Source organism: Zingiber officinale, chromosome 7B (genome assembly GCF_018446385.1).
Source record: "Zingiber officinale cultivar Zhangliang chromosome 7B, Zo_v1.1, whole genome shotgun sequence".
In the NCBI taxonomy this organism is placed as follows: Eukaryota; Viridiplantae; Streptophyta; class Magnoliopsida; order Zingiberales; family Zingiberaceae; genus Zingiber; species Zingiber officinale.
The window spans coordinates 109983879-109999282 of NC_055999.1; the positions used below are offsets into that span (position 1 = coordinate 109983879).

The following is a 15404-nucleotide window of genomic DNA, read 5'->3' on the forward strand; positions in this document are numbered from 1 at the left end:
TTAATTAGTGGGCATTCGTAATCTTAAACACAGGGAGACTAACACACTCATGATAACAATGAGCCCATAATGTAATTTAAGATTGGTGTGGTAGTGCGGTAATAACTCTCTAGTGGAATGAATTATTATCGATGAACTTGAGTTGTGTGTTCGGGGCGAACATGGGATACTCAAGCTCATCGGAAGGCCAAAACTAATTTCTCCTCTAGGTCCCTGTCGTAGCCTCATTAAAGTCTCAAGTCCATCCAAAGAAAGGCCCGTCTTGGTGTCCAAGAAGGGGGTCGGCCCATTGCTTGGTGACCAAGCAATGGTCGGCCACATCTCCTTTTAATAGGGTCAGCCCTATTGCTTGGTGACCAAGCATGTAGGAGTCGGCCACAATTATTTCAAATAGGGGGGGTGTTTTGAATTTTTAAAATCTTCTCTTTGTAGAAAACTATAAGTTTTAAAAGAGAGATTTTAATTTTTAAAACTATCCTTATTTGAATTAGGCCACATGTTTTAATAGAGAGTTTTAAAAGTTTTAAAACTTTCCTTTTTTAACTATCCTCATGGTTTAAGAAAAAAAAAGATAAGTTTTAAAATTAAAATTTTCTATCATCATATTAAAAAATTAAATTTTGTTAGAGAAGTTTTAAATTTTAAAACATGGTTTTAATTTTTAAAACTTTCCTTTTTTAACTCTAGGAAAGAGAGCATGTAAAATTTTATAAGAGTTTTTTCTTCTTGTAAAATTTTATAAAAAATTATTTTTCTTTCCTAAATATGGTGGTCGGCCACCTTGCTTGGTGCCCAAGCAAGGGGCTGGCCAAAACACAATCCTAATCCTAATAGGATTGATCACAACCATTGATTGGTGATTGATTCAATCAAGAGGAAAGAAAAGGAAAAATAAAAAGGGAAAAGGAAAAACTCTTGGATGATTTTATTTTTTGTAAAAGGTTTTTCCTTATTTGCCTTGGGCAAGTAATATAAAAGAAGGGGTGAGGGGGCTTCATGAGACACAACTCTTATTCTCTTACTTGGAGATCTCTTGGTGGTCGGCCCTCTCCCTTCTTCCTTTCCCTTTGCTCTCTTCTTCTTGGTGGTGGTGGTGGCCGGATTTTAGAAGAAGAGGAGGAAGCTTTTGGGTGGTGTTCATCTAGGAGGATCGTCGCCCACACGACGTCTAAGGCGAGGCGAGGAATACGGCAGAAGATCTCGAGGTCATTAGCTTACAAAGAGAAGGTATAACTAGTAATTTTCTTCCGCATCATACTAGTTATTTTCTTTGTAAAAATTCTAAATACAAGAGGCAATTAGATCTAGTTTTTCGAATTTATTTTTGGAGTTTGTGTTTTCTTCTTTTTCGAATTTATGATTCGATTGTTCTTTTTGGTTAACCTAGAGTTATTTAAGGAAATAAATATTAGCTTTCCTTAAAAGATTTTGCTTAGGCGGTGGTGGTTGCTCCCATATCCAAGAAGGCCATGTGCCTCCCCATGCAGTCCTGGAAGTCGATTTTAGAAATTAATATTTATGGAATTAATAACTTAGGTAGATTTGAATCAATAGTGTTAAGTTTCGCTTGCGATTCAAATCTAAACCCTTAAGAACAGATAAGTTAAATTTGGAATCAATGATGTTAAGTTCCGTCTGTGATTCCTAATTTAACTTCTAAAGAACACAATAAGTTATTTAAGGAAAGGTTCGACACTTGTACAAAAAATTTTGTACAGTGGAACCGGTACGTTTTCCTAGGACTAACCAACAATTGGTATCAGAGCTAGGGTTTGCCTCTGTGTGTTTAGAATTCAAATAGGTTATGCACATGTCATACATAATTTAGGCAGGATAGTAGTAGGATGTGCTAACTCTTTGGTTGCAGGCTCCAACTATTATGGCTTATTGATATTATGTGTGATTGGACCCTTGGACATGTCAAGGGCATTATTTGTGTGCATGATTGTATGTATAAAATACAGCAGGAGCTGTATTATTTTTAGAATTTTATTTTTTGTTCGATCTAGAATACATGTACATTCCCTCGTGGAATATAGGATCGATATATGTAAAATTCTATTTTTGTCGCGGATCGGATTCTTACGAGGCGTGGTACTTTTGGAGCACCAGAGGCGCAGCGGAATAAGAAGCAAGATGGATGCGACGACTCGACCCGATGGCGGTGGCTAAAGATGGCAGCAACTAGGGTTGGAGCACATGGAGGACAGTAACAGAAAAAGGCCATAATAGTTGGAAAATAATTTCCATATTTATTGCTTTTATTTACTGTGATGTGTGTGTATGCATGTGATGTATGCTAGCATAGGTTAAAATCATCATTTTTAAATAACTAAGTGGGAGAGGGATTTTAATAAATCTCATGGTCTCCATTACTGGTTTGTAAGTGATGCAACAAGCTTGCGTGTTGGCTCTGAGTGCCTTCCTCCACAACGGAAGGGTTTGTTGCAGATCACTAGATCAAACTTCCTTTTATGGATGGCTATAGGAAATTATTTAGGAGCGTGTGATCTTCTCCAACTGAAGGGGCACAATCCTATTTAATGGACTTAGTATCAAGTAATGGTATACACTTAGACGCATTCAATAGTATCCTCCCCAACGGAGTCACTGCTATTATTTTGTGTGACCAAAGTGAAACCAACTATTAATTTTATTTGTCATAAAGTTAGGATGACAAGATAATAAAATTAATGGGTCACACCCTCCTCTTACAAATGTTGAATTTGTATATGTCCACACTAACGTGGCATGCAATATTCACGGTGATTTGAGGTGTTGGTTATTTTAAAATAGTATTGTTTGAGGAATCAATATTATTCTAAATTTAGAGTCTTGACCAAAGTTTATTTTTGTGATTCTTAGGATGACTTTCAACCCACTGGCCATTATACTGAAAGAGAACAAACTTTCTGGTCCCAACTATATTGATTGGAAAAGAAACCTGGACATTGTTCTTACTGCTGAAAGCTATAAGTTTGTACTGACTGAGGCTTGCCCTGATGCACCTGACGGTGACCCCAGAGGAGATTGAGTATCATAAGAAATGGGTAAAAGCTGATAAGATGGCGCGGTGTTACATTTTGGCATCAATGTCAAATGTATTGCAACATCAGCATCAAGATTTACCAACAGCTTATAATATAATAAACAATCTCAAAGAACTTTTTGGGCACCATAGTCGGACTGCTAGGCAAGAGGCAATGAGAAAGCTAATGACAACCACCATGTCTAAGGGGACACCCGTAAGGGATCATATCCTCAAAATGATGGCCTATCTAAATGAAATACAAGTTCTTGGAGGAGAAATCGATGGGGAAACCCAGGTCGATATAATGCTCCAAACGCTACCCAGAAGTTTTGAGCAGTTCCGCTTGAACTATAACACAAACAAAAGAGAGTATACATTGGGGGAACTTCTGACAGAACTACAGGAAGCAGAAGGTATTTTTCGTCAAAGTTCTCAGATTCACTATGCTGAAAATGGTTCTACTTCTAAGTCGAAAGGCAAGAAGAAGAAGAAACAGGCCTTTTCAGCAAAGAAGGTGAATAAACCTTAGGGTACAGGACAGAAAGCTGGAATGAAGAAACCAAAGGGCAAGTGCTTCATCTGCAAGCAGTCTGGACATTGGAAAGCGGACTGTCTTCGTAGGAACCAGAACAATAAAGGTATATCTCATACTCTAGTAGTTGAAACATGTTTAGCGGTGTTATCTACCAGCACCTGGTGTGTAGATACGGGAGTCACTGATTATGTCTGCAATTCTTTGCAGGGGTTCCAGGAAACCCGGCGACTATTTGATGGAGAGATAACTATCTACATGGGCAATGCTACTAAGGTGGCGGCTGTTACAGTGGGAGACGTCTACTAATCATTTGATAGGAATAGAAATTTGATTTTAAGAAATTATCTTTATGTACCCAGTTTTAGAAAGAATTTAATTTCAGTTTCTAAACTGTATTTGGATGGATATTCAATTTCCTTTAGTAACAATGTCGTTATAAAGAGAAATAAATTGATTATCTGTTCTGGTGCATTGGTTGGCAATTTATATACTTTAAATCCAATTTCTCCCATAAAGCAAAATATGGAAATTAATAACACATCTTCTAACTCTAATAAGAGAAAAGAACCTTCGGAAATGAACCAAACACATCTTTGGCATCTAAGGCTTGGTCATATTAACTTAAGTAGGATTCAAAGGCTTGTAGCCGATGGACTCTTGGGTCCATTAGAGTTGGAAAACTTTCCAACATGTGAATCCTGCTTGGAAGGTAAAATGACCAAGAGACCTTTTAAGGCCAAGGGGTATAGAGCCAAAGAAGCGTTAGAATTGATCATTCTGATTTGTGTGGTCCTATGTCTATCCAGGCTAGAGGTGGTTTTGAATATTTTGTCTCTTTTATAGACGATTATTCAAGATATGGATACATTTACTTAATGCACCGCAAGTCTGAGTGCTTTGATAAGTTCAAAGAGTACAAGGCTAATGTGGAGAAACGTCTAGGTAAAAGTATCAAGACACTACGGTCTGATCGTGGTGGCGAATACCTCTTAGGAGAGTTTAGGAATTACTTATCAGAAGTCGGGATTCAATCCCAATTGTCCGCACCTGGTACACCTAACAGAATGGTGTGGCAAAACGAAGGAATAGGACTCTTATGGAGATGGTTAGATCGATGATGAGTTATTCAGAATTACCAAATTCATTTTGGGGATAAGCTCTGGAAACAACAACGCATATTCTGAACTTAGTACCTTCTAAATCAGTATCTTTTACTCCCACAGAATTGTGGAATGGGCGGAAGCCCAGTCTAAGACATATTCGGATTTGGGGTAGTCCAGCACATATGCTGAAACCAGATGCTGATAAGTTAGAATCTCGTACAGAAGTTCGTATGTTTGTGGGTTATCTTAGAGGAACGAAATGTGGTTTATTTTATAGTCCTAAAGACCAGAAGGTCATTGTTAGCACCAATGCCCAGCTTTTAGAAAAAGACTATATAATGGATCACAAGCCCAGTAGCAAAATTATTCTAGAAGAACTTAGAGAGGACATGTCTACTTCAGTACCAACAGTACAAGATGAAGTACCACAAGAGACTGCAACACGTGTCACACATGATACACAACCACAGATGGTGCCTCGTCGTAGTGGGAGGGTTGTAAGGCAGCCTGAGAGATTCATGTTTTTGGGAGAGTCTTCGGACTTGATCCCGGGTAAACATGAACCTGATACCCGGACATATGATGAAACACTCCAAGATATAGATGCAGTATCTTGGCAAAAGGCAATGAATTCCGAAATAGAATCTATGTATTCTAATAAGGTCTGGGAGCTTGTAGAACCACCTGATGGTGTAAAAGCCATTGGATGCAAGTGGATCTACAAAAGGAAAAAAGGGATAGATGGGAAGGTAGAAACCTTTAAAACAAGGCTTGTTGCGAAAGGGTATACTCAGAAAGAGAGAATCGATTATGAGGAGACTTTTTCACCGATAGTCATGCTTAAGTCTATCCGGATACTTTTATCCATTACCGCTCATATGGATTATGAGATTTGGCAAATGGATGTCAAGATAGCTTTCCTTAATGGAAGTCTTGAATAAAACATCCATATGAAGAAACCAGAGGGATTCATTGAAAAAGGCAAAGAGTATCTAGTATGCAAGCTCAATCGGTCCATTTATAGACTGAAGCAAGCTTCAAGATCTTGGAACATCCAGTTTAATGAAGTAATCCAGTCATATGAATTTATTCAGTGCTCGGATGAGTCTTGTGTATACAAGAAGTGTAACGGAAACATGGTGGTATTTCTTGTACTATACGTAGATGATATTTTGTTAATTGGCAACAATGTCAAGGTATTATCAGATGTAAGGGTATGGTTGTCCAAATAATTTGATATGAAGGACTTAGGAGAATGTGCACACATTCTTGGGATTAAAGTTATAAGGGATCGCAAGAAAAGAATGTTGTGTCTATCCCAAGCTTTATATATAGATACAATCCTTGCTCGTTTTAGCATGCAAAACTCCAAGAAAGGTTTCTTACCTTTTAGGCATGGAGTAGCTTTATCTAAAGAGATGTCTCTGAAGACATCAAAGGAGATAGAGGACATGAAGGCAGTTCCTTATGCATCGGCTGTAGGAAGCCTTATGTATGCAATGCTGTGTACGAGACATGATATCTGTTTTACCGTGGGCATGCTTAGCAGATATCAGAGTAACCCTGGACAAGGACATTGGACTGCGGTAAAGCATATATTAAAGTACCTAAGAAGGACTAGAGACTATATGCTAGTTTACCAAGCAGATGATTTGCTCCCTGTGGGTTACACGGATTCGGACTTCCAATCAGATAGGGACAATAGTAAGTCTACGTCAGGCTATGTGTTTACTCTAGGAGGTGGAGCCATTGCATGGAGGAGTGTTATGCAGAAATGCGTCTCGGACTCAACCATGGAATCTGAGTATGTGGCAGCCTCTAAGGCAGCCAAAGAAGCCGTATGACTCAGGAACTTTCTAATGGACTTAGATGTGATTCCTGGTTCGCCTAAGATCATCACAATTTATTGTGATAATAGCGGTGCAGTTGCAAACTCGAAGGAACCACGAGCCCATAAGGCAAGTAAACATATAGAGCGCAAGTACCACCTGATATGAGACATCGTCAAGCGAGGAGAAGTTGTCATCGCCAAGATTGCATCAGCAGATAACCTGGCAGATCCTTTCACTGAGGCCCTTCCGGCGAAAGCTTTTGATCGGCATGTGGAGGGGATGGGAATCAGATGTATGGCAACAGATATGGCAGCTTAGTCTTTTAGTATAAGTGGGAGATTGTTGGAGTGTATACTAAAAGCCTAGCTTTTGTAAACATTTATTTTTGAAATAAAAGAATCACATTTGTGAATATCTGCATTTATTTGTTAAATGTTATTGTTCAATTAATTTATATAGTAGATAACATGGAGTGTGGTGTCACACTCAGAAGATCATGTTGTCGGTTCTCTATAAATTATAAACAGTTGCTCACGACTAAGATGGAAAGGAACAAACTATCAGAATAGTCGTAGTGTAATTAAGTATTAGTTTATCTTGACTAATAAATTACACTGATACACTTTAAGTGTATTGAGTAGGATCATTTAGGTAAGTTCTTTTTGTACTGACTTAGTAAAAGAACTAGACCTTAGTTATTATGGAAGTGTGTGCTCTTAATCCTAATATAATAACAAGCACATATATTTAATATTTATTTCTTTAACTTATCAAAGGGTAAGGTTTAGCTCGATAAATCAATATGTCCGATAAGTTGGGAAATGATATTACTTATAGTGTGTGTTGTTGATTATAGAAGGAATCTGTGTCCTAGTTATCTAAGTTGAGAATGTCCCCAAGAGGAGCTCATAAGGATTGTCATGTTAAACCCTGCAGGTGGACTTAGTCCGACATGACAATGAAGTTGAGTGGTACTACTCTTGGAGCTAGATATTAATTAAGTGAGTTGTCAGTAACTTACTTAATTAGTGGACATTCGTAATCTTAAACACAGGGAGACTAACACACTCATGATAAGAAGGAGCTCATAATGTAATTTGGGATTGGTGCGGTAGTGCGGTAATAACTCTCTAGTGGAATGAGTTATTATCGATGAACTTGAGTTGTGTGTTCGGGGCGAACATGGGATACTCAAGCTCATCGGAAGGCCAAAACTAATTTTTCCTCTAGGTCCCTGTCGTAGCCTCATTAAAGCCTCAAGTCCATCCAAAGAAAGGCTCGTCTTGGTGTCCAAGAAGGGGGTCGGCCCATTGCTTGGTGACCAAGCAATGGCCGACCACATCTCCTTTTAATAGGGCCGGCCCTATTGCTTGGTCACCAAGCATGTAGGGACCGACCAATTTTATTTCAAATAGGAGGGGTGTTTTGAATTTTTAAAATCTTCTCTTTGTAGAAAACTATAAGTTTTAAAAGAGAGATTTTAATTTTTAAAACTATCCTTATTTGAATTAGGCCACATGTTTTAATAGAGAGTTTTAAAAGTTTTAAAATTTTCCTTTTTTAACCATCATCATGGTTTAAGAAAAAAAGTTTTAAAATTAAAATTTTCTATCATCATGTTAAAAAAGGAAATTTTGTTAGAGAAGTTTTAAATTTTAAAACATGGTTTTAATTTTTAGAACTTTCCTTTTTTAACTCTAGGAAAGAGAGCATGTAAAATTTTATAAGATTTTTTTCTTCTTGTAAAATTTTATAAAAAATTATTTTTCTTTCCTAAATATGGTGGTGGACCACCTTGCTTGGTGCCCAAGCAAGGGGCCGGCCAAAACACAATCCTAATCCTAATAGGATTGATCACAACCATTGATTGGTGATTGATTCAATCAAGAGGAAAGAAAAGGAAAAATAAAAAGAGAAAAGGAAAAACTCTTAGATGATTTTATTTTTTGTAAAAGGTTTTTCCTTATTTGCTTTGGGCAAGTAATATAAAAGAAGGGGTGAAGAGACTTCATGAGACACAACTCTTATTCTCTTGCTTGGAGATCTCTTGGTGGTTGACCCTCTCCCTTCTTCCTTTCCCTTTGCTCTCTTCTCCTTGGTTGTGGTGGTGGCCGGATTTTAGAAGAAGAGGAGGAAGCTTTGTTGGTGCAACATCCCTCAGGTCAAGGTTGACCTGGTTGACCAAGCTGAGTCTTGGTTTGAGTTTAGATGTTTGACAATAAGATGTTAATTGAAGAAGAGTCAAGTAGGTCAAGGTTGACCGAATACTTGACTGGGAAGTCCTAACTGGGATGTTAGGCAGAAGGAAAGTCCTGGTGAGTGAAGCCAGGTGAAAGACCTAGTGAGTGAAGCTAGGCAGATGGAAAATCCTAGTGAGTGAAGCTAGGTGAAAGTCCTGGTGAGTGAAGCCAGGTGAAAGACCTAGTGAGTGAAGCTAGGCAGATGGAAAACCCTAGTGAGTGAAGCTAGGTGAAAGTCCTGGTGAGTGAAGCCAGGCAAGGGAAAATCCAGATGGATCAAGGATGATCGGGCATCTGGTGTTGGGAAGTCCAAGTAGGTCAAAGGATTGACTGGATACTTGGCACGAGGAAATACAGATAGGTCAAAGGGATTGACCAGACATCGAAATAGAAAAGTCTAAGTAGGTCAAGGGAGTGACCAGATACTTGGCATGACGAGAAAAGTCCAAGTGGGTCAAAGGAATTGACCGGACACTTGGTGGGAAGTCCTGGCAGGTCAAGGGTGACGGATGCTAGGCATGATGTACCAACGGTCAAGGATGACCGGATGTTGGTTTGGGAGTCTTGGAACTTGGTTTTGGGCAAAACCAAGTCTTGATCGATCAGGGATCGATCCTGATCGATCGGTGGATCGATCCAGCTTTTCTGGCGAAAGGCCGGATCGATCCGTGGATCAATCCAGATGTCCCAATCGATCAGTGGATCGATTGGAACGCGGCTGCTTCGCGCGATAAGCGCTGGATCGATCCAGGCATTTTTCCTAGAGCACAGAGGCGCTCTGGATCGATCCGTGGATCGATCCAAAGCCTCCCCGATCGATTGGGAACATTTGAATCGATAGGATTCGACCGTTGGCGTCGTTTATAGCTGTTGGCGTGCGATTTCTTCAGCAGAACTTCACCGATTCATTCCAGATTCAACACAGCTCCTCCCCAGCACTCTCTAAGCTCCTCACCGCCAGTTCTTGAAGATTCTTGGAGGTTCATCCAAGTCAAGAGGCGAGTTGCAACGAGAAGAAGAAGAAGCTAGGGTTTTTACTGCATTTCTTGTAAGCTTTTGCTTATTCTTTACTACCCTTTCTTCTTCTTGTACTGAGAGTCTTGTAGGGCTTCTCCGCCCTCGGTAGTTACCGAAAAGGAGTGTTTTCATAGTGGAGGGTGCGTGCGTGGTGTGGATCCTTGGATTAGTCATCTCCGTTGGAGGTGGATACCAAGTAAACTCCTAGTGTTAGCGTGTTTGTGTTTGTTTATGTATTTTCCGCTGCGCATTCTTGAAGAAACAAGCAACACCGAGCAACGAGCACGCGACGAGCTATTCACCCCCCCCCCCCTCTAGCTACTTTTGGTCCTAACAAGCTTTTGGGTGGTGTTCATCTTGGAGGATCGTCACCCACACGACATCCAAGGCGAGGCGAGGAATACGGCAGAAGATATCGAGGTCATTAGCTTACAAAGAGAAGGTATAACTAGTAATTTTCTTCCGCATCATACTAGTTATTTTCTTTGTAAAAATTCTAAATACAAGAGGCAATTAGATCTAGTTTTTCGAATTTATTTTTGGAGTTTGTGTTTTCTTCTTTTTCGAATTTGTGATTCGATTGTTCTTTTTGGTTAACCTAGAGTTATTTAAGGAAATAAATATTAACTTTCCTTAAAAGGTTTTGCCTAGGCGGTGGTGGTTGCTCCCATATCCAAGAAGGTCATGTGCCTCGCCATGCAGTCCTGGAAGCCGATTTTGGAAATTAATATTTATGGAATTAATAACTTAGGTAGATTTGAATCAATAGTGTTAAGTTTTGCTTGCGATTCAAATCTAAACCATTAAGAACAGATAAGTTAAATTTGAAATCAATGATGTTAAGTTCCGTCTGCGATTCCTAATTTAACTTCTAAAGAACACAATAGGTTATTTAAGGAAAGGTTCGACACTTGTACAAAAATTTTTGTACAGTGGAACCGGTACGTTTTCCTAGGACTAACCAACAAGGGCGTCAAGGATGCCCCGGGATCAAGGTGGATTCAACCTTTTCCCTGGCTACTTCAGCCAATATAGTAAGCTCCTTTATCTACGTGACATTCTTATATTACTTCCCAGATCATACCTAAATTGCGTATCATATACCCATTTTACCACTACGCTCATTCATTTCTCTCACCGAATCGATTGCTATAGCATAACAATTAATTCGAGGTGCTTCTGTGATAAAAAAAAAAAAGATTTTTAATTGATTGTTACACTCTAGCAATTGATTAAAATTCTTTTTTTAACTATTACAAAATCTTTTATGATTAAAAATTCATGTCATCAATAGGGTGTATCGAATTAATATTTGAGGCATGAATATAATCAAGAAAACTAGATAAACATATAAGGCTTAATTTCATATCATTCCGAGTTCTCTAGGTTCATAAGTCAGTTTTGATCTAAATCAACTTATGGACCTAAATAGCTCGGAATGACATGGAACAAGATCGTATGTGTCATATAATTTTTCTACTTATATTCATGCTTTCAAATATCAATTTGATATATTGTATCTAGAGCCTTGAATTATTTATCATTTTTAATTATTTCTTGAAAAAGGTTTTCAATATAATGTAGCAATCAATAAAAAAAATTTATCACATAAATATACCTGATCAATTGCTTCACTAATCGATTCGACGAGTGAAACGAACAAGTGGAGGCACAAAATGGATATCAGATATGCGATTTGGATATTTTCAAAGTTATCGATTTAGATAAAATGAAAGTTAAATTTGTATGCAGCCTCCATTGGCAAATACAACTTTACATGTACTCCCCATTGAAAAAAAATTTGTTTTCACTCCCTAGTCTAATTTACTTACCTAATTGCTCCTGATATTTTAAGTATAAAAAGTCTAAAAATTAGTATAATTCTTCTTAAATTTAGTACTAGATTTTCTTTAAATGATACTCAATTGGATGAAAAATATACTAGATTTTCTTTAAATGGTACTGAATTTAGGAGAAATTATATTAAATAAGAAAAAAATCGTGCTCAATTTAGTTTAAAGTATTGAATTTAATAGGAATTATACTTATTTTTAGACTATTTGTACCTAAAAAAATATGAGGATCAATTTTAATAGAAAATATACTCAGTTCTAGTATAAAGTGTCGACTTTAAAAGGAATTATACTCATTTTAGTATATTTTCTATCAAATTGAACACAATTCTTTTTCCACCTCAATTGGATGGAAAATATACTAGATTTTTTTAAATGGTACTAATTGGATAGAAAATATACTAGATTTTCTTTAAATTGTGTTAAATTTAGGAGGAATTATATTAAAACAGGAAAAAAACTGTGTTTAATTTAATAGAAAATATACTCAATTCTAATGTAAAGTGCTGACTTTAAGAGGAATTATATTCATTTTTGGACCTTTTGTACTTAAAAAATTTTAGGAGCAATTAGGTAACAATATTTGCATGAGGGAGTTGAAGCAAATAAAACTTTGCATGCAGAGAGTGGAAATAAAGTTTTTTAGGATTGTGGATTGCATGCAAAATTAAAATTGTGATTAGGGATTTTTCTCTGCTTTACCATTTTTTCTTCATGTTTTTTTACTTTTTAAAATTAATTAATTAATCAATTAAACATGCTGGTCATGTAGCTGTGTTCCAAGAAAGCATACCCTCTAGTCTTTGTTTAGAGCTGTCAGACGGGTCAACCCATGACGAGACAAGTCGGCCTATGACGGACCAATCATTTGGCGGGATGTGGCGGGTCGATCCGTCAACTTGGTGGATTGGGAAATTTCCAATCCAACCCAATCCAAGGCGGGTTACAGGTTTGATAGGCCAACTAGCGAGCCCATCAATTTTTTTAAAAAAAAAATGAAAACTATTTCATATCTTCAACTTTTTACTTCGGAAAGATTTCATCAATCAAATATATCCATAAATATGTATTTTAAATATAAATTGACATAAACGAGTACTTATATGGGATGAAAAGTACTATTTTTATTTCAAAATTATAACAAAGAAAGATAATAAATTGACATAAAATTTAGTTTACATGTGTTTCTAAATCCGCGGGCCAACCCAAGCATATCGCGGGTCAACCCGCGTGGGTCACGGGCCTAGGTAGGTCGGCTCACGATAGACTTGGGTTGATAAAATTTCAACTCAACCCTCTTAAATTGTTTAACGGGACGGGTCAACCCGATAGACCCAACTCAAATTGATAGCTCTATCTTTGTTTCTAGTCTTCTCCTAGCTGCTCTATAATTGTAGTTGGATTTATGTTGAAATTCGATCGTAATTAATTATGATCACTCATTGAGTTCATATTTCTATTTAGATTATAATTTGAATCAAGATAGATCACCAAAAACTACCCCGAAAATCACCCCTGACTAGACATCCGACAATCTAACCATCCACCCATAATCGATGACCTTCAGCAACCTCCAGTTGCTTACTCTATCTAAACTACAACCTAAATTTTTCAACTCGGACTCGCTCCAGCCCATCTGCCGTGGCCTCGTATCATCCAACGTTAGAAACGGCGGTTTACGTGAAGCTACTACCTACGTGCATGGGGAGGCGCGCGTCGACGGGCATGGGAGCTGCTGCCGCTGCAAAACACGGTCTCCCATCTTTATTATATTAAATTATATTATCATCTCAGGAAAATATTATATAATATTAATATAAATAGAATCCATCTATAAAATATTAAATCATTTTAAATTGAGGGTGAGTAATGGGACAATATTTAAGCCAGCAAAGAAAAATAAAAAAAATGGTTTTATTCATTCGAAGGGACAGTGGTTTTTTTTCGGTCAAGGAGGCGCTTTTTATTGATGGAGTGACAGACATATGTACGTTAACAGTGAGACTACAGTAACTTGGCACCCGGCCAAAGTGCTAGATGATCGCAATATCTTCTGTAGTGCTGCTGAGCAATCAATACCTATACAAAAATATTATTTCTCTGACATGAAAAGTTATATATTTAATACATAAAAAATATTATCTTCTATAGTAACGCTTAAGAAAATTAATCACAGTCAAATTTGAAAAAGAAAGAAACAAATATGCAGTTTTAATCTTTAGCCCCGAAATGACATGGATTATCTATTTCCTTGTCAAATCATCAAACACTGACCGGGCAGCCCAACCTTCGGCTCGGAGGGGCAGTCAAGACAGGTCCCCTTTTCCCTTGGGACACGAGTCGCAAAGCAAAAAAAGACAGTAGAAAGGCTTGACTTTAGGGGATCCAGAGGACCTTTTTAGCGTGGGCAACACAGTTGGCTTCCTGGTCTGAAGCCAAAACTACGTATAATGAGGAAGCCAGTTCAGCTCTTTGTATCCTAGCTCCTCTTTCCTCCTCTCTCTGTGACAACACACAAGGACCATCTTCCTAGATCTCTCTACTGGTTCTCTTTTTAATCTGTACGTAGCCCTCCATTTGTTACTTACTCTGATCACCAATTTTGTTGTTTTCCTAGTTTCAGTCTTTCGATTTCATCCAGAGTTCCTCGAAAGTACTGCACAGTATCTCATATACTGTCATTTAAATCTATTCATACTCTCGCTTTAAGTCGAATGAATGGGAGCCTTTGCCATTAGCGTTTATGGCATCGCAGGGCTTTCATTGATCCCACATGGAATGGGGCTCTCGCTGTCTCTGATCTTAGAAGATAGACGACATATATGAAATCTCGCGTAGCGAAGGGAAGTGTACCTCCTCTATATAGACCCTCAGATCACCTTGCTAATTAGCTTCTCTGCCTTGCTGCGGTGCTGTCCAAACATCAATGGAGGTATGTGAACTTGGTAGTTTCATTCATCCACTTGGAATCTCTTGATGAGTCTTTGCAGGACGTGGTGATGATAACGACGAACAAGAGGCAGAGCATTCCGGCCTTCGGCAACTGGGACTACTGCAGCGATCTTCCCATCACTCAGTACTTCGAGTCGGCTGTGCAGGCCGGGCTGGTCCGAGGGTGCCAATTCCATGGCGAGGCAGCAGCTGGTGATGATCTCTTCAAGTTGCCACCTCTGCGAGCTTCTTGTGGAGGGAGGGTAAGTAACTGCAGATCTCTTCCTCTCACTTAGCTTTCTCTTCTATGGTAAACATGCACCTTCTTGCGTACGTCCAGGGTCTGATTGATTTTGTGTCGATTTGAAGGTGAAGAAGGGGGATGAGAAGCAACATCAGAGAGGGCAGGAAAGGAAGCAGGGGAAGGTGTTTGATGATGCTGCTGTGGGAGGAGGAGCAAGGCTGAGGAGAGATCCCAAGGCGGTGGACGAGGACCTGTACAAGATCCCTCCTGAGCTCCTCTACAAGAAGCCCAAAAGGGTAATTGCCTTAGATTTGCATGCTGTCCGTCTTTTCTTCCTAAATCCAGCGTGATTAGAGAGATAAGTGCATGGGTTTGTTTGAGTGCAGAAGAGGGTGCTGAGGAGCTTGTGGTCGGGATGCATGGGATTGCACTGCATTGCATGAGAAGGATGTTACGTTGGAGGAGTACAGCATCAGTCTGGTGGTAGAATTAAGTTAGAGGATATCAAAGAGTTGAATACTTAGTGAGGATCCAAGAAAGTGTTTCTTCTTGTATGGTTTATAGCAATCTAAGTCCATTTCATGCTGACCGTTTCAGTTAGCTCTGTACTTCTGCAAC

General features: G+C 38.5%; 1 protein-coding gene across 4 annotated transcripts; it reads left to right on the forward strand.

Moving 5' to 3' along the window:
* The first annotated feature begins 14020 nt into the window (after window positions 1–14020).
* LOC122006870 lies at window positions 14021–15386 on the forward strand. Of its 4 annotated transcripts, none has more exons than XM_042562543.1 (5): window positions 14021–14172; window positions 14367–14543; window positions 14602–14805; window positions 14912–15082; window positions 15173–15386. In XM_042562543.1, exons 2-5 carry the CDS (start codon window positions 14538–14540, stop codon window positions 15227–15229), a joined length of 438 nt encoding a protein of 145 aa, XP_042418477.1. In that variant the 5' UTR covers window positions 14021–14172; window positions 14367–14537; the 3' UTR covers window positions 15230–15386. The 4 variants fall into 4 exon arrangements, with proteins under 4 accessions (XP_042418477.1, XP_042418480.1, XP_042418479.1 ...); XM_042562545.1 differs by having other exon boundaries at window positions 14030–14172; window positions 14350–14543; XM_042562544.1 differs by having other exon boundaries at window positions 14040–14172; window positions 14253–14543.
* Window positions 15387–15404: the final 18 nt, after the last annotated feature.